The sequence below is a fragment of the Alligator sinensis genome, unplaced genomic scaffold (genome assembly GCF_000455745.1).
Source record: "Alligator sinensis unplaced genomic scaffold, ASM45574v1 scaffold908_1, whole genome shotgun sequence".
Lineage (NCBI taxonomy): Eukaryota > Metazoa > Chordata > Crocodylia > Alligatoridae > Alligator > Alligator sinensis.
The window spans coordinates 337,323-355,115 of record NW_005842775.1 but is presented as its reverse complement, the minus strand read 5'-3'; the positions used below and the strand labels follow the sequence as shown (position 1 = coordinate 355,115).

Sequence of the window (17,793 nt, the reverse complement as noted above, 5' to 3'; positions counted from 1 at the left end):
GCACAGCTGCTAGTCACAAATTGTACCTCAACAGAACTCTAACCTACATAGCTGATGGATGTCTATAATGTAAATCTTGCCTAATATGTTGCAGCTTTCGTAGGCAGAAAGAAACTTCACCAGAGGGGAAAAGACAAGACACCACTTATGTCAAAAGGATTTGATTTAATTTTCATTTGAGACCATGTGAAACAGAATTTAAAAATAATCTTTCTCTTCACACCTGCTCCATGGGGAAGATTCCCACTCCACACCTGATACATGTAGGGGTCATTAAAAGAATAAACAAGCTAACATAAGGGGTTGGGGAAGAATTCCATTTGCACAGGAGCTGTGTAGATCTACTGTAAGCAGCCCTCTGTTGGCCTTCCACATAACTACCAGCACAGAGGACTTGTCTCTAATGCACAGAATAATTGGTTTTGGGCTGTAGAGGCTGCCATAAATTATACCAGACCCAGTAGCCCCCTTAGCAGATCAGAGTGGGCTATACAATGATAACTTGCTCCTCTATTTTCCACAGACTGCAGACACAGCACAGAATTGGTCCTAATATTTATATTTTGTCCCTAGCTAGTAATGGATGCTATTGGACTGTCATGGTACAACTCAGGCTTCAGGAACAAAAGTCCTGCATTATGGAATCTTCTGACAATATTGTACTTTTATTATTTCAGCGTAGAAGCTGCTGGTATTACAGTTATCAGTGAAATGGGTTTGGATCCTGGCCTTGATCATATGTTGGCAATGGAATGTATTGATAAGGCAAAAGAAGTAGGCGCTACGGTAAGGGTGACATGATACATGGGCACACTTTTGCCAAAATTGTTCTTATAAAACTGTGGTCCCTTCAGTATGAACTAGTACTTGCTGCTGTCATTGGTGACTGGCTTTTTTGGATGAGTCAGCTGCTAGTGTTCACAGCTTGGATTGCCTGATGATGCTAAATGCCAGTACAAAATGCAGTGATATTCACCTTGGGATATACCTATGCAATGGAGTTACATGGGGTTACTTCCCTAGTTTTTAGAAAATCTTTGAAGTTATATTTTAAAACGTGGATGAACTGGTTGTAAGAATGCTAGCAAAGAAGTTGCATTTAGCCTGCATGAATTGGAGAATTCTGAAGTGATTGCACTTCCTAGCAGCATAGTGTACAACCACATGGCATAAGCTTTTACAATGGAACAGCTAATCTTTTGAAAAGCAACATGCTTTTTCCCACTGCAAGTGGGGAATGGAAGTGTATTGAGCACCTGCTGCTGGAAGGAAACATTTGTTAGGTAACAGTTACCAAAGGGGCAATAATGTCAATTTTGTTTTCAGTGGTTGAGATGCTTCAGTGCTCTCACAGGGACTAAAGCACAAGAGCCATCATTGACTTAGAAAACATTTTGTTGCTATTGCAGAAGTCTTGTTGGAGTAGCCTAAGATTTGCTAAACATAAACTGTAAATATTCTTCATAATCCATCATTAACTCCTGGCCCAATAGGCACATCAACAAATTCCTTACCATTGGTCTCTTTAAAATCTCCAAAACTTTCTGGTTGTCCCTTCTAGAAATCCTTTTTGCAGTCTGTTGGTCCATTTTAAATGCAAAGAGCCTATCCTCCTTGTTGTTTCCAGCATCTGTTGTTTCCAGCATCATGTCCAGGGTTACAACAGAATGGGGATCTTTATTTGTCTGCCTGGCTTCTGAGGCATTAGACATTAGGCTCAGCTCACATGAAGATATCCTTTTATAATAAAATTCTAGTTTTCATGGGTCAGCTGCGATAAATTAGCAAAACTCCATTGGCCTCTGTGTGTGTGTGTGTGTGTGTGTGTGTGTGTGTGTGTGTACGTACTTACATACGTACTTGTGAAACGTGCAAAACTGTCACCAGGGAAGGACAGTCCATATTCTCCCACACAGCCCTGCCATTCTGCCTCACCATTTCTGTGGGAAGTAATAGAGTATAGGTGGTGCATAGTTGCCATGCTCAGTTATTGGTTTATTGGCTGAGACTGCTGTGGAAGTGCCAAGAGTAGTGGTCTCCAAACAGTTCTGTTGCTAAGCCAATAAGTCCCATAACTAGGTGTGTTGAATAGCTGCTGGTGGCTGCTGTTCTATTTATGCTCCATCTGAAATGAATTTGCCTTTTTGCTGATTGGATTGTCTTTTCTGTGTTTGAGTTTGCTTTTTCCTTAAGTAGGTTTCTGGAAATGGGAGGCTAGTGTCAGGCACCACAAAGTGGCAGACTAGGCAAGCTTAAACAAGGCTGTACTGACATCAGGCTTAACTGGAAAACTGTTTCCTCAGCAAAGCTGACTGATGTCCCAAAACACTGGGAAATATTTGGCAGCATTACAACATGGATGATATTATCTCAGTGGAAAACAAGCAATTAGGGATTCCACCTTGATGAGAGCTGAGGAATTGAGTCCCTAACTGCCAAAGACTGACACTTCAAGCAAGTGAAGTCAGTGGGGAGCTGTCACATCTTACAGTATACTAGCTGAAGATCTTTTCCAAAGTCCCAGAAGTGACTGTCCAGTGAATAAATCCCATGATGCTTTTTGAACATGTCAAAATCATGAATGCTATTTTGCATAAAATAATCTTAAATGTTTTCTATCTCATTCACACCTTCCTGTAAATATTGGCAAAAGAGATTTAATGTACAGACAATATTGAGCATCATGGAGCAGTTCAGTGGTGATTCTTTCTGGCAGCTGACTTTTTGTTGTTGTGCATCTTAAAGTGTTTTTTGTTGTTATTGCTGTCTTTTTTTTGCCCCAGACCAGTGGAACTCCACTAATCAGTTACACTTATTTATAGGTTGTCTCCTACACTTCTTTCTGTGGTGGCCTGCCAGCTCCTGAATATTCTGACAACCCTCTGAGATACAAATTCAGCTGGAGTCCACAGGGTGTCTTGTTGAATACAGTTCAACCTGCTGTATATTTAAAAAATGGAGAGGTAAAGTAACTCTGGGAATTCTGTTTAAATATGAGGGGGAAGAGAAGTCTTGAACTAAAGAGGGAATTGGAATCTGTGAGATGTTGCATTATTTTTAAGTCCTTCCTCCAATTTTAAGTAGTTATCACTGTATCACTTATCTTTGTGTTTGAACTTCAGACTGTGAACTGCTATGCCTTGTGGCTAGTATAAGGCAGTGCCATGCCTTTTGCCATGCTAGTGTGCTTTGTAGCTTGTGGCTACAAGCTAATATTTGTCACTTAGAGCAGTGGTCAGCAACTTTTTCAGGTTGCTGAACCAGAGTGACTCAGCTCAGATCAGAGAGGGGTGGGTAGGTACTAGGACTGGCCTGCAGCTGCTGCTTCTGCCCATAGCAGCATGAAGAGGGAACCTGCAGCCAAAGCCCAATGTCTGTGGGCCAGATCTGGCCTACAGGTCACAGGTTGCTGACATGGATTTGGACGGAGTTGAAGATTGGTTCATTCCCATCCTTGCCACATGTTTTTTGTGTCACTTATCTATTTGTGCCTGGTTCTTGTCTGCAGAACAGAGATGGCAATGTCTCTTGACTCCTAATATTTCTCTTGTCTATTTAGCTACAAACTCCTTGGTTGAGAACTGTCTCTGACTGTATTTTTTACTGTATCTAGCCCATTCCTGATCATGTTTGGGGGGCACTGTAGTTGCTACTGTAGTGCCAATAGTAAAAATAAATAGCAGTTCCTGTTAGATGCTGTCGTAGAGCTGTCAGCACCTCATAGGATATTATCTGAACCCTGTTCTGCTGGTGGTGTAGTCAGTGGTAAAATTCTGTATGAACATGTGTAGAAATTAGGGCTGTGCAAAATTTTGGCAGCTGTTTCATTTTGGAGGTGTTTGGGCCATTTTGGCGTCTGAAAAACTAAATTCAAATCGAAACGGAAGGCTCTGAAACATCTCTAAAATGAAACGAGGCATCCAAAATGTTTTGGAAATGTTTTGGAAAATTTCGCAGCCAGGCTTGCAGGGAAACATCGGTACACTGCTTCCCTGCTGTGCGACTCGGCTCCACAGGAATCTGAGATCTGTGCCGGGGGCCTTCTTGTCGCCACTGCATGCCCCATGCTTCCCTGGTGACGCAGGGCTGCACGGGACAGGCAGCAGTGGTGAGGAGAACCCCGGTGCAGATCTCTGCTCCCTGCAGAGCCAGGTCGCGCAGCAGGGCAGTGCTGGTCCCTGCCATATGACCTGGCTCTGCAGGGAGCAGAGATCTGGGGCAGTGTGGGGTGGACAGTGGCAGCGAGGAGACTCCCGGCATGGATCTCTGCTCCCCGAGGAGCCAGGTCGCACGGCAGGGCAGTGCTGGTTCCTGCTGCATGACCTTGCTCCACAAGGAGCAGAGATCTGGGGCAGCATGGGCCAGGCAACGGCAGTGAGGGAGATGCCTGGTGTGGATCTCTGCTCCCTATGGAGCAGAGTCGCGTGGCAGGGATTAGCAGGCTTGCTCACCGCTCTGCACTGCTTCTGTGCCCTGTGACCCAGCGTGACAGGGATCAGAGATCTGCACAGGGGGGTCTCCTTGCTTGCACAGAGGTTAGTGGCCCTCCTGCTTCCCCAGACGAACCACCCACGGCCTCATCTTGCTCCCTGTTGGGACCCTGCACCCCCGCCTGGCTGGGCGGTAGGGCTGCGTGAAGCTTGCAGCCCATTCGAAACAGATTCTGTGAAGCTGAATCTCTGAAACAGATTCGGCTGAAACAAAACAGGACAGTGATCTGAAACACCAAAACAAATCACTGTCCTTCGAAACAGATGAATCTGAAACCAAAACGAAACATAGCCATTTCGCGCAGCCCTAGTAGAAATATAAACGGTGTTTTGCTATGGCCATTTTACAGGTGCAAGGAACAAAGGCACAGAGATTGCAACTTGCTGAAGGCCACATAACAAGTCAGTGTCAGAGCCAAGGTTACTGAATTTTTGGTGTCCTGTCCTGTGCTTGATCTATTAAACCATCCTTGCTTGCCTTTATAAACTGCTCCACGGTTTGACTTTCAAAGTCTAGCAGTGCAGTTTTGTCTAACCACACTAGAATTTGGATAATTTTCCTTGGAACTGAAAACCTGTGTTGGAAATCTTTCAAAATAGGCTGTTCTGTGACACGTTGGAGCTTTCATGTTCTAGTGACCCTGAAAAATCATGAGAGATTTGGGAGTGTGAATTGAATCTTTTTGTGAAAAAAGAAATCAGTACAAATTTCATCTGAAGTTTTCCCTTAGTGGATATAATAGTACCTTTTGTTTAATTTTGGGCTGGGTCATCCAGAGCTAGTAAAAATTATAGCATGGATGTCAAGGATTTGTTATGAGGTCCTTTGTAGGCTTTTTAGTAGATGCAGTGATTCCTACTCCCTGCCCCTAGTGCCATAGTTCTCTTTGCCTGTTTTGTGTGGGCTTCTTCCACTCAGGTATCTAAGACAACACACAATAAAACCCTGTGGCATTGCTACAGACTTCACTGCTACACATTGCCTTTTAGATGGAAATATTGTTCTCTTGCTCAGAAGCCACAAAAGGAATTTTTATTGATGCTGGTTAGCAAATCTGTGCATCAGCTGCTTGAAGAAAGCCAAGTTCAAGGTTTTAGACAGCAGAGATAATAGAGCTAGTCATCTTTTTTTCTCTCATTCCTTCCCAGCAATACATTCTTTATATTTGCTTGCTTTTTAGTAGTGATTGAAGTTGTTTGTGGGAGGCAATTTTATACTCATGTAGTGGCACTTGATTATTATCATCTCAAAAAAAAAATCTGCTTCCCATCCTGGCTTTACATCCAGAAACCAAAAAAAAAAAAAAGTAAGATGCAAACCTGCATGTAGCCAGATTCTCGTTTTACTTGTACTGGTACAAATTAGTGCAGTGGTTTCAGAATTACAGTGATATAAATTAAATCGGAATCTGACTCCTTGTTACTAAGCATAAAATAAATTATGGTGCTAAAGTACAGTGGGCATTCCAAGGAAAAACGTTCTTCTTGTTTATTCTTTGAATAAACAACCTAAATTATAGTTCACTTAGATTGATATTTTTTTTTCACAACCTTTAGGTGATTAATATTCCAGCTGGAGGAGCTTTGCTGGATTCTGTTATTCCCATGGACTTTTTCCCAGGATTAAATTTGGAAGGTTTTCCCAACAGGGACAGTACAAAATATGCTGAACCATATGGTATTCAGTCAGCTCACACTTTATTGAGAGGCACCTTAAGATACAAGGTAAGATGTTTGGAAGTATGTGCTTAAAAAAAAAAAGAGGAGGAGAAAAACTAAGAACATATACAATTTGGACAGTTTTTAAGTAGTGCAAATCAAAGAAACACTTAAGTCAATTTGCCATTTTTCCATATCTGATGTTTTTTACAAACAGTAGCTATGGTTGTTGAAATTACAATTCAAAATGTAACAATATATCTACTTTCATGTTTGCTTTACTTTTGTGGCTATGACAAAAATTGCCTATAACCAAGAAACAAGGAAAAGTTTCTCTATTTCCCATTTTTAGTCAGTTGGTGAATTTGCGTGAATTAGATACCAGCAAGGCTAGGACAATGTTTTAAGAAACTGTCAAGGGTGGTTTATAGCTTTTTAAAAATAGAATAAGTGCCAGGTTAATAGAATTGTATATAAACATCTGATTTTAAAAATAAAAAATAATTCAAATAACCTTTTTTTCAATGCAAAAATTGTTTTTATAAAATTGAAGTTTCTGTAGGAGGCATTTAGTGAGGATCTTGCCCCCTGTGTTATATGTGACTATGGCAGATTTCCCATGTGAGCTACATTCACCAGGGCTCTTTTTCTCTTTATTAATCTACTGGGAAGCCTAAAACTGTCCACCCTCAATGTCAAGTGACAAGTATTTTTAACCACACATTTGCTTATTTTAGGGATATTCTAAAGCTATGGGAGGCTTTGTAAGACTGGGATTAGTAAACTCAGATCCTTATCCTTTGGTGAGTGCAACTGCACCATCTATAACCTGGGTGAGTATAGGATTTTATTTAGTTGTATGTTTTCCTTCGTTTTTTTTGTTATCAGGTGTGGGGTCTAAACCACACTGAGAATCCTGTGTTGCAGTTTACTCTCCCATGCTTTCTATCAGCAAGGAGGCTCATCTTAATGACCGGTATCTTTTCTCCCATAAATGTTCTGCCGATTTGCTTTGGCAAATGCCATCCAGAGGCAGATACTTCAGTGGTATAAATCAGCATAGTTCCATTGTTAACGTAACTGCTGATGACTCCACAGCAGGGTGGATTTGATTTAAATCAAATCAATTTAAGTCATGATTTAAGTCGCTGGTCAGGAGGCCTCGATTTAATCACTGTTTTCTACAAAAAGTGCATTATTGTTGTTTGATATAACCTTCATTAAAATATTCCCAAACGGGGTCTCTTTTATGGCCTTGCAAGCCTGCTGCCATGATAGGTTTTCCCTTCTACCATATCATTCCCTCACTAGATCTCAAATCAATGGAGATAAGTTTCTATACTTAGAAACTTATCCCTCAGGACTTCTGGGATAGTCTGCTCAAAATGTTTTTTTTTTTGTTTCTACTGTTCCTCTCTCCTTACATTCATCTCCAGACTCCTCCCCCTTGCCCAGATCTACTCCACCCCCAAACAACCCTCTGTTCATTTAATTTCTTGAAACTTTGCACTTTTAGAGAGAGAGGTAAGGGCTTGAATCTGTGTATGCAAACTTGCAGAGAGTTAATAGGGCTGCGGGCAGGTAGTCAGGTTTGTTGTCTTTTATTTCCATATACTGCTTTTTATAAGGATGTTATCACTGGAGAGACAAATCCACAATTTGAGAATTGAAACTAAGAATTACAGAGATGCTTAATAGGATTGTCTGGATTGAGCACTGAGTCCCATTGGGCAGAGTGGTTTTCTTTAATTTTTACTAATCTATAGAGGAGGGTCTGGGAACCCTACAAGACTGGGCCCCTAATATAGACCATTGCCTGTTGTGAGCTATTTATAAAACTGTTCCAAAAAGGTTACATGAATATATTGTCTCAAATAGTATATCATTAGATATTATAGTCCCTACTCCATGATATCATCTTTGAGCTCTAATGTATCTTAAATTAAAACTATCTTTATATAGGTTTTCTTTTTTTAAAAGCATCTTAACAAAAAACAAATAAAAAATATGGTTAAATAAAAAAAAAAGTTGATTTTTATCCACCCTGTTCGACAGTACTGGTCCACAGCATGCCTGTGACCTGCACCCGTAGAATAACTAGCTGCTCAAGATTTAATCTTCAGAGAATGAGGGCAGGTCTTTAGGGTAGTAATTTGCTGTTTGAACTTCTTTTGTACCTAGAAAGGGTTGATGTGCCAGCTTCTTGGACTTAAACCATCTGTCAAATCCAGCAGTCTTAAAGAAGCCGTCTACAATAAGCTGGGAAAGGACAACAGTCAGCTGGAGGCAGTGGAATGGTAGGAGATTCCAGCAATGTTTGTTTTTTAAACAAAACATTTAAAACATCCAGAAAAAAAAGGCACAGAATGGGGATATTTGCTAAATGTAACTATTTGGAGCTTTAAAAATTACTTGCTGGCTCTATTACTTTAAATATATGTTTCGATTATCAGATTAACAGCAGGCTTTGCCAAATATTTCACATGTGGAAGTGTTGCATAAAGAGAGACTTCAGCTAGCCTGAGCTGTCACTGTTAACATACTGGAGAATTATTGAGAGGTTTGAGTCTTTAGGTATCCAAAATATTGGGGAGCAATGGATTCTTTGGAGTTCAGCTCAGTCTGCCATAAGAGCAGAACAATATGCCATGAAGAGCAGAGGCAAAGTTGTGATTTTGGGTCCTGTTAGCATTGTTATGATCCAATGGAGAAGACATTTCAGGTTCCAGATGCTGTTTTTCAAATGTGCTGTTTAGTCATTGAGAAAGTAAAATAAAAAGAACCTTGAAAAAAATGTTTTTTCAGACAGTAAAACTTTATGCTCTACTTTCTGTTTTTGGAACATTTGCGGAAGTACTGCACAGTCTTAACAGAGCTGTATATGAAAATATACCTTTTACCCTCAAAATATTATAACCACTCGGATATTTTGTGGATACATGTACACATGCATTTGCTCTGGGGTGGGCTTACTCTACAGTAAATTACTCTAGAGTTAAACCCACCCTGGGCAGGTGTCTACACGTTCAGGGATGCGGGAGCAGATCTTGCTGCTCGGAGCAGCAGTCTGCTTCCGGTTCTGCACTGGCCCTCTGCAGCAGCCAGGGGGAGCTTTAGGCTCCCAGCCTGTTCCCAGCCCCTGCTCCACGATTGTGACTGGGGAGCTGCATCTGGGAACAATCTCCCCAGCCTTTGCTCCGTGATCATGATTAGGGAGTGGGAGGTGTGAGCACCCTGGTGTTGGGGCACCGGGACATTGTCCCCACCCAGGCTTCTGTGCCCTAGCAGCAGGTAGCTCCTGGGGGCAGGGAGCAATCTCTTGTCCCCTGTTTTCTGGAGCCATCTACATGTGACCTGTGGTGCAGTAAGTAATCACAAGTAAATTTGCTACTTGTATTTAGAGGTAACAAATGTATGCACAGTTAGAGCAAATTACTGGACAGCAAGTGTCTGCGCATGTAGACGGTGATGCCTGCTGCACAGTAATTTGCTCTGATCTTGAGTAAACTGTCTTGTGTAGACATGCCCTGTGTCTACAGACATACTGAATTAAACAGTAATAGAAATCAGTATATATTCAGATTCTTAATTTTTACACGCTTATTATGCTAGAGCAGGGGTGTCAAAGATATGACCCATGGAGCCCTATTATCCAGCCCCTGGGTCCAGCGGACCCACACACAGAATGTAGCATCAGGGCCCAGGTCATGTATTGGACAGTGCCTGCTCTGGCTGGCTCAAAGCTTGCACTTCATACAGCTACCTGGGCATGTCACATGGAGGCTGCTCTAGGACATGTCACATGCAGTGCTTACATTGTGACCCATGCTGCCTGTGGTGGCACTATGTGGATGCTGCATGTGGGCTGCAGCCCGGACCGGTTCTGCAGGCCTGGTCATGGATGGGCTGGAGTAAGCACTGCAAGTGCAGGATCTGGCAAGGGCAGTGTGGAAGGGCTCTGTGGGGCCAGCCCCGCAACACCCATTTGGCCCACAGGGCCAGAAGAGTTTAACACCTCTGTGTTAGAGAATGCTGAATAATGCATGTTGTTATATGCTGGATGACAATTAAGTATTTTACTTCTAGTTTGTGTCAAACTGTACTTTAATGAAATTCCAATTGAATTAAAGTGGTTTTTATAACACTTTAAAATAGTTTTTATCGTTAAATAATAAAAAAATCCTTTAAATGTGCTAGATAAATACACTTCTTTTTCTTACCAAAATATAGTGTTAATTTTAGTCTAACTGCTATATTAAACAATAGAAATATTTATTGCAATTAGTAAATTGACAGTTTCTGATCACTCTAGACCAGTTTTCCAATTCATTTAGGCCCCTAAAAATGTAAATAGATGTTAGCTGGAATTTTAAGAAGTACCTCCTTGGTTAGGTTTCAATAAGATTTAAATGCTAGATGCTTTTAAAGATTTCACAAAGATGTATTTGCATCTCTGAAGGCCTGATGCCTTTAAAAATCTGCCCATCTCCTTCAAGTTTTTACATCTAGTAATCCTCTCCTATTTCATTTTTTGGTCATAGATTGAAAAAGGAAAGCAAGCTGTTCTGTTTATGAAACTCCCTATCAGTTTCTTAACTTTGAATAAACTAGAAGAAAATTATCCTCTACACTAGACAGCTGCATTGAAATGAAACGAGAGCCTTTCTGTACAACATAAAGTAAATGTACTTAAATTTGGAAAAATGTAAATAGCGCCATTTCTGCCACTGTAAATACTATAATAATATAGATGCTTAGTACAGCATACGACATTTTCATCTATACATTTGAGTTGATCTCAAAGGATGAAAACATTTCTCCTGACTCTATATATAATTAAAAACCCCCAGCAGGCTATCTCTTTAAAACTTCAGAAGGTTTCATTGATGCAGCATATTATTTTTAATAGGCTATAAGAAGTTTAAGCTTTAAAACCAGATTGTCAGAAATTCAGATTTAATTTAAAGCTGATTGTTTTTTAAATAATGTATGAAATTTTAATTTTTAATTGCTTTTTTTATTCCTCCTTTTGAGCTTTCGAGCATATGATCACCATTCCACTTGATGCCCTATTGCTCTTCCTGAAAAAAGGTGTACAAAGGGCCTGATCTCTGAGGCTGTGGTAATAGAAGATGTAATTTTCAAAGGAAAGCAGTATTCACTTCATTCTTTTCTCTCTCCTTCCCACCAGGTTAGGATTACTTGGAGATGAGCCAGTTCCTATAGCTGACTCCATTGTAGGGGCACTTGCAAAGCACATGGAGAGAAAGTTGCCCTTTGGTATGTGAAAAATTCTGTGTTATTTCAGGTTTGAATGGCATCTTTCTGCTTTTTCTTTTATTTCTTCTTTTGGTAGGAAAAGAGGAAAAAGTAAAGCAGGTACTGGCAAACACCTTAAAGCCATAAAGCATGGGCCGGCAACCCTGATAAGTCATGGACCTGAACACCCCAGCCCCAGTCTGGTGTGGGTCAGGGGGCTTTGGTGGCATGTCAGCAGCGGGGGGGTGGGGGGGGTGGTGTTGTTTGCACCCACACTGGAGCCAGATGCCGCTGCTTTTCCCAGCTGTGCTTCCTCCCCTCCCCACCGGTTCCCTGGCTGAGGCACAAGCACAGCTTCCAGCTGGTGGGGAACTGAGCTGGTAGCTGGAAGATGGTCCACACTGCCCACCCTTGTGTCTTCTGGGAACAGAGGCATGTGGAGCTGAATAAGAAGTTCCCTGGTAAGCTAAGGCAGTACAACAGTGATTTTTTTTTTTTTCAACTGTGGTGCCACCAAATTCAAGGAAGTTATGGAGAGAAGATTGGTCCACAGTGCCTCTCCACCGTTTGGCTGCAGTGTGGTTACAGATGGAAGCTGCCCAGCCCTGGCTCAGTTTCCAACCAGGTAGAAGCTAAGCCTGTGCTGTAGCTGGAGGGAGGGGCAGAGAGAAGTGACAGTGATGCAGATGTAGCTTCCAGATGCCAGGTCCCAGCACAGGGAGCAGAGGCAAAGCCTTCCAGGCTGAATCCATCCTGCAGGTTGTATGTTGCTACCCGTCTATCATAAAATAATGTGTCCTAAGCAGCAGTGACAACTACTCTGAGTTCACATCCCTCCTCAAAAGGAACCCAAATCATCATGTAACGGTACTGCAGGCAGCTGTGGAGATGTACTGTGGAGCTGTCACTAGGCAGATGGGTTTGAGACTCGTTTTCCTGCAGGCTTTATATGGTTGTATGGCTATTTCTCTTCTGCTGCATTTGTAGAAATATTTCATAGCCTACTGCAGCCCAACAAGAAAATACAGGTTTTGAAGGATTTCATGTGAAGAGGAAGGAGGAGATGCTGCACCGCGTTATTTTGGAAAATTTTGGACGGGTAATTAGGTGCCCCAGAACTTTGTTGATACAGAGTTGATGCAGACTCCGGTGGAGTCTTGTGCCTCTCTAGATGTGGAGAACACTTAAATAGCGTAAATAATGAAATGACAGAGCTAGCTTATGTAGCACTCTTGCAATGCAGCCTTAACCCCACTGTCTTGGAGCAGTCTTCCATCATGCATGCTAACACTGTCCTCACAGATCTACCAGACACTTTATATCCTTCAGTGTTCATTGGGGCTGTGCGAAGCTTTGGGTGGTGATTTGATTTGGAGGAGATTTGGCCCAGTTCGGTGACCGAATCTCCAAATCAGAATCAAATCGGGACCAGTTAAAAGGTCTGAATCAATTCAAAGCTCTCTGAATCTTCAGAAAAGATTCAGGGAGCTTCCCTGATTCAGACAGTCCCTGGTGGCTGCAGCAGGGAGCTGCAGCCGGACTCTGAGCTGGTAAGTAAGGGGTGTGAGGGGGGGCTGGAGGAGGGTGGAGGGGACCATGGGGGGAACCCTGCCAGCTCCCATCCCCCACCTGCTCCCTTTAAAGAAAACCCCTGATGCTCACCAGGTGCTGCTGGGCAGGGGATGATCCTTGCTGACTCCCACTGCCCCACGCCACGTGGAGGGTTTTCAGGAGTCCTCTGACCCCCCCCTGCACTGCCCCCCCCCCGCCACGGCTGCCCCACCCGGTGTGGCTCTGGCCCTTTAAGGAAGAAGAAAAATTGAGAAAAGCGCTAGGACTCGCTGCTCCTACAGCGGCCTCGGGGCTTCGGGGGGCTCGTGCAGAGCTCCCCACATGGCGGGGGGCAGTGGGGATCGCTGCCCACCAGGCAGGAATGGCGAGGCTGGGGGTTTTCTCGTTTTTTTCCTTAAAGAGCCAGAGCCATGGCCAGCAGGGCAGCTATGGCGGGGGCTGGGGAAGCGGGGTGGGGGTGGGGGCTTGTGCAGCGTGGGGCAGTGTGGGAGGCAGCAGGGATCGCCCTCCCGCTTGGCAGCACCCAGTGAGTAGGGGCTTTTTTTTTCCAAGGGCCAGGAGCTGGGGTGGCTGGAGCAGGCATTGTGGGGCTGGGGGGATGGGCCTGGCTGATTTAGAGATTTGGCAGCAGACAAATCTCCAAATCAGATTGGCTGAATCAATTTGGGACAGTGCTTCGAATCATCAAATTGAATCCCTGTCCCCTGAATCGGCCGAAGCTGAAGCGAATACTAGCTGCTTCGCACAGGCCTAGTGTTCATGTTCTTTTCCCAAAGACTAACATCTCCCCTTCACTAAGGCAGAATTCAGGTTAAATCAGGGGGTAGCAAGCAGTAGCTGTCTATTCCTGCCTCCACTCAAGCACTGAGCCTGTTTCACATAAATCACTGCACACATGCAAAATACGACTGTCTCTTCACTCTGGTCCAGAGGATTCCTTGAGACATTGTTTTCATTTTGCCCTTGCTAAGCTCTAGAGACCACTATCACCTGTGTCTGCAGCTTAGCACCATTCACTTAAGAGATTCCAGGCTACCTCCGTATTCAGGTTCCTGAGCTCCTCAGTTTGGTTGATTTAATTGACTAGCACTTTTTCCTGTTAAATAAAGTTGCCCTTTGAAAGCAAAATTTTTGGACACCTATCCACAAGCGGAGACTCGATTAATTGAATCTGCTGGAGTGTGGTAATTGCTGCGCCCCAGCAGCCTTCTGCATCTTGTGTATCAGCATCCCCGCATTTAAAAATGGGGGCGGGGCACTTGAGCTAAAGCTCATTGAACAAGCTTTAGTTCAAGCACCCCCACTGCCATTTTTAAGAGCAGAGACATTGATATAGGTTATGCGGTGGTGCTTTAATTGGGGTGGCTTTAAGAGCTACTCTAATTAAAACGCTGCCCCCCACCTCTGGAGCACATGTAAAAGTGCCCCTTAGTTCCAGCCTTGCTCTTATTTATTCTTCCATTTAGTTTAAATTGGATAACTTGAGATCACTCAGTAGTGTTATTTTCTACAACCAGCTCTTCTATGATGTCATCTTTACTTACCAAAATCAAGTCTAAAATAGGCTTACCTGTGGTTGGTTCAGTGACTATTTAGTGAGAGTTACTTGGCTCTCATATTTGGAAATAACGGTACTGCCATAATTAGTAGTGTTTGCTGTTCAATGTATATCAGGAAGATAGTCTCCCGTAATGATAACTGCTGCTAGGAATCTATTTAATAACATTTCAGAGATCTCTCCTAATCCATATTTGACCCTAGGGAACTAGAGCAGACTTCAGGCTCTGTCCCTAGAGAACCTCTTTTACCATCCATCCCCCTCAGTGGTTTTAACCCAAACAGATTCTGTTTCATCCATGCTGCTCCTTCTGAATCCATTACCAGGTAGTGCCACGTTTATCTTAATTGTCATTTTTTTCTGAAGAATTCATACACTTCAATACCGGTGATCCACATATGATTGTTATTTCATCATTGGTCCTTATTGTTATAATGTTAAGTATCATCTCCTCCACCAGTAGTTCAGGCTCCTTCCTTTTCTTGTACAGGCTCCTTTTATTAGTCTATAACCACTTTAGGTGTTTCTGGCTGACCATTTCCAGTTCCATAGACCGATTAGGTGCACTTCTTGCACTGATTGTATTGTCTGCCTGAAAGTTGTTGTCATCAATCTTAATACTTAATTTCTCCTTAGGGATCTCTCCTAATGACCATTAATAGTCCTTTGTACATTGTAGAATTAAGGTAGAAGAATTAGTAATTCTGTCATTGAAAGGTATATCTCCAAGAAAAGGCCTATAATTAGAAAGAACTTAGGTAGTTTAAAGGGTATTAAGACATGATTTAGTTTTATTTTTACTCCTCTCAGGGTCCCGCATTGTAGGTTTATCTATCCAGGTCAAACATCAATGCGTCTTGTGTAACTTCACTATTTATACTATTTTTTAGGATGGTATTTTCATGTTATAAAGGGTCTGACTTGTTGTGATTGTACTTTTACTTCTTTAATGACAGAATGTCTCCAGTGAAGTGAACCAGAGTAAGTGAAACAATAATTCTGCTCAACACTTCCATACTACAGAATTAATTTTATTTTAACTTGGTTTATTCTGTATTTGAAGTGTTCAGGACTAGACAGTTAGCCATCTGCTGGGGTGGTTGTGATTAGTCAGAAATAAGAGAATAAAGCAGAACATTCCTGCACTTGCATTGTGAGCTGCTTGTCAGGAGGCAGGAGCAGAATTGATATTTTATGTATGCCTAATACACTAAGATCCTGATGTCAATATTGCAATAATACAAATAAAATTAGTAATGCTGGTCTGTCTTGCTGCTTTTAGGTGCTGGAGAGCGAGATATGATTGTTGTGAGAAATGAAATAGGTCTTAGGCATCCATCTGGACATTTTGAAGACAAATTAATTGATCTGGTGGTGTATGGTGATGATAAAGGATATTCTGCAATGGCTAAAACTGTGGGGTATCCCACTGCTATTGCTGCTAAAATGGTTCTGAATGGTAAGTACCTTCATTTCTGTTTGAATTAAATTATGTATATCCAATTATTGTTTAAGTAATGACAGGTAAACCATTTTTCTAGGAAGTATACATGCTGTTTTGTAAAAACACCCTTTAGAAAAGTCTATAATAGAAGCATTTTGCATTTTGTCATACTGAATTTTTTTTTTTTACATCTAAGCTTTGGTACAGTAATTTTAGCGGCAGTTGTGAATAGAGGTGCGCCAATACATCCGTCCGATATCAGATTAGTACCAATATGAAGAAAATTGTCTATATTGGATATTGGCTCTATGGGGCCAATAATTTGGCTGATAAATGCCTGTACTGCGTGCAGCTGTAGTGCAGCACAGCACAGAGCCGGCGGTGTGGAGAGCTGCCTTTAGCTGGTAAGTTGGAAGGGGAAGGGGGAGGGAGGGAGAGGTGTGAGGGGGGAAGATCAACACCCCTGCTGGGAGGGAGGGAGGGAGGGGGCAGGAGGCCCCACCTCCACCCAAGCATAGGGAAAAGCTGTGGCGGCGCTGGGCTGGGAGTGGAGCTGCAGTAAAATCTGGGGTGGCTGCAGCCTCCTCCCAGCACCACCGGAGACCGCTATGAGCCCACCCCCAGCAAAAAAGCCCTGTGCAGCGCCGGCTCTGGCTCCATGCTGCAGCTGCAGCCCATGCTGCAGATCTGGAGCACACGTCCCCCCCACCCTACTGGGATGCAAACAATGGCCGGAGCCACCCCTACCCCATGTACCACACCACCACCGCCCCCCCTCCGCCCCACTGGGCAGCACCTGCCTCTGCTCTGTCCCTCACCATGGGGGAGTTGATCTGTCCACCCATGCCCCTTCCCTCCTTCCTTTCCTTCCACTACACCAGACTCACTACCTGGAGACAGCTGTATCAGATCGGTATCAGCTGATATGCCTCCTGAAATATTGGCTATCCGTATCAGCCCCCAAAATCTCTATTGGCGTATTGGCGCACCCCTAGTTGTGAATGATTGTTACCTATAGAGAATCTTCTGCACAGGGGTCTCCAAGCACTGTTAAAATCTATAAATTGTGGATTACAAGTGAACTTCTATGTCATTTTAGCCCTCTCCTACTCCTACATTCTGTTGTCTAATTCTGTAAACCAAGAGAAATTCCAGTGATTGATTTAAAGAGGCCACAGGCTTTATTACTTACTTCAGTTTTCTGTATTCAGAATTTAGTCTAGGAGAATATTTTGTGGAAAGTTTAGATTTGTCCCCCAGAAATATCTTCTGGAGTATTAATTAGTATTTAGAAATAAAATTGGATGATAGGGATTTAGGGTTAACATATTGGCAGGAGTGAACTGGGGTTGCCAGTCTGTTATGGATAGTTTGTAAGGATGCTAAAAATTTCACTTATGTCTTCTGCAAATCCTTAGGAAAGGGAAGTGAAAAAGTAACTAGAGCTGGAGAACAGAGACTTCTTACAGCTTGTCTATGCTTGGAAGCTACTGTAAAATAAGCTCAAATGTGAATTTAAAGTTCCATAACTATTCCATAATAGTTCTCTGTCTGAACACCGATCCCTGCTTAAGAGTCTTGTGTTTGAACTTAGTCTGCTTTCTCACTTTGGGAAGTTGATTGTAAGGCTACAATAGATCTATTCTGTGAGAGGGGTTGTTTGCATCAAGCAGAAGTTCTAAATATCTACCATTGTCTTCAGTACTGAGAGTTCATTTTTTAAGGGAATCCTTGCATTCTGCTTGGATAAAGCAGACTATTTCTTGCTTCAACAGGGGTCACCATTTTCATTACACATTCATGCTTTCCCT

General features: G+C 42.7%; 1 protein-coding gene across 2 annotated transcripts in view; it reads left to right on the top strand.

The window, feature by feature from the left end:
- AASS (aminoadipate-semialdehyde synthase) overlaps positions 1–17,793 on the top strand; it is a 48,075-nt gene that overhangs the window by 26,750 nt on the left and 3,532 nt on the right. For both annotated transcript variants that reach the window (XM_025216925.1, XM_006034828.3), the window contains 7 exons: positions 678–786; positions 2,823–2,963; positions 6,048–6,215; positions 6,887–6,982; positions 8,331–8,446; positions 11,341–11,429; positions 15,821–15,997. In XM_025216925.1, coding sequence (XP_025072710.1) covers positions 678–786; positions 2,823–2,963; positions 6,048–6,215; positions 6,887–6,982; positions 8,331–8,446; positions 11,341–11,429; positions 15,821–15,997 — 896 coding nt within the window. The remainder of the gene's footprint in view (positions 1–677; positions 787–2,822; positions 2,964–6,047; positions 6,216–6,886; positions 6,983–8,330; positions 8,447–11,340; positions 11,430–15,820; positions 15,998–17,793) is intronic.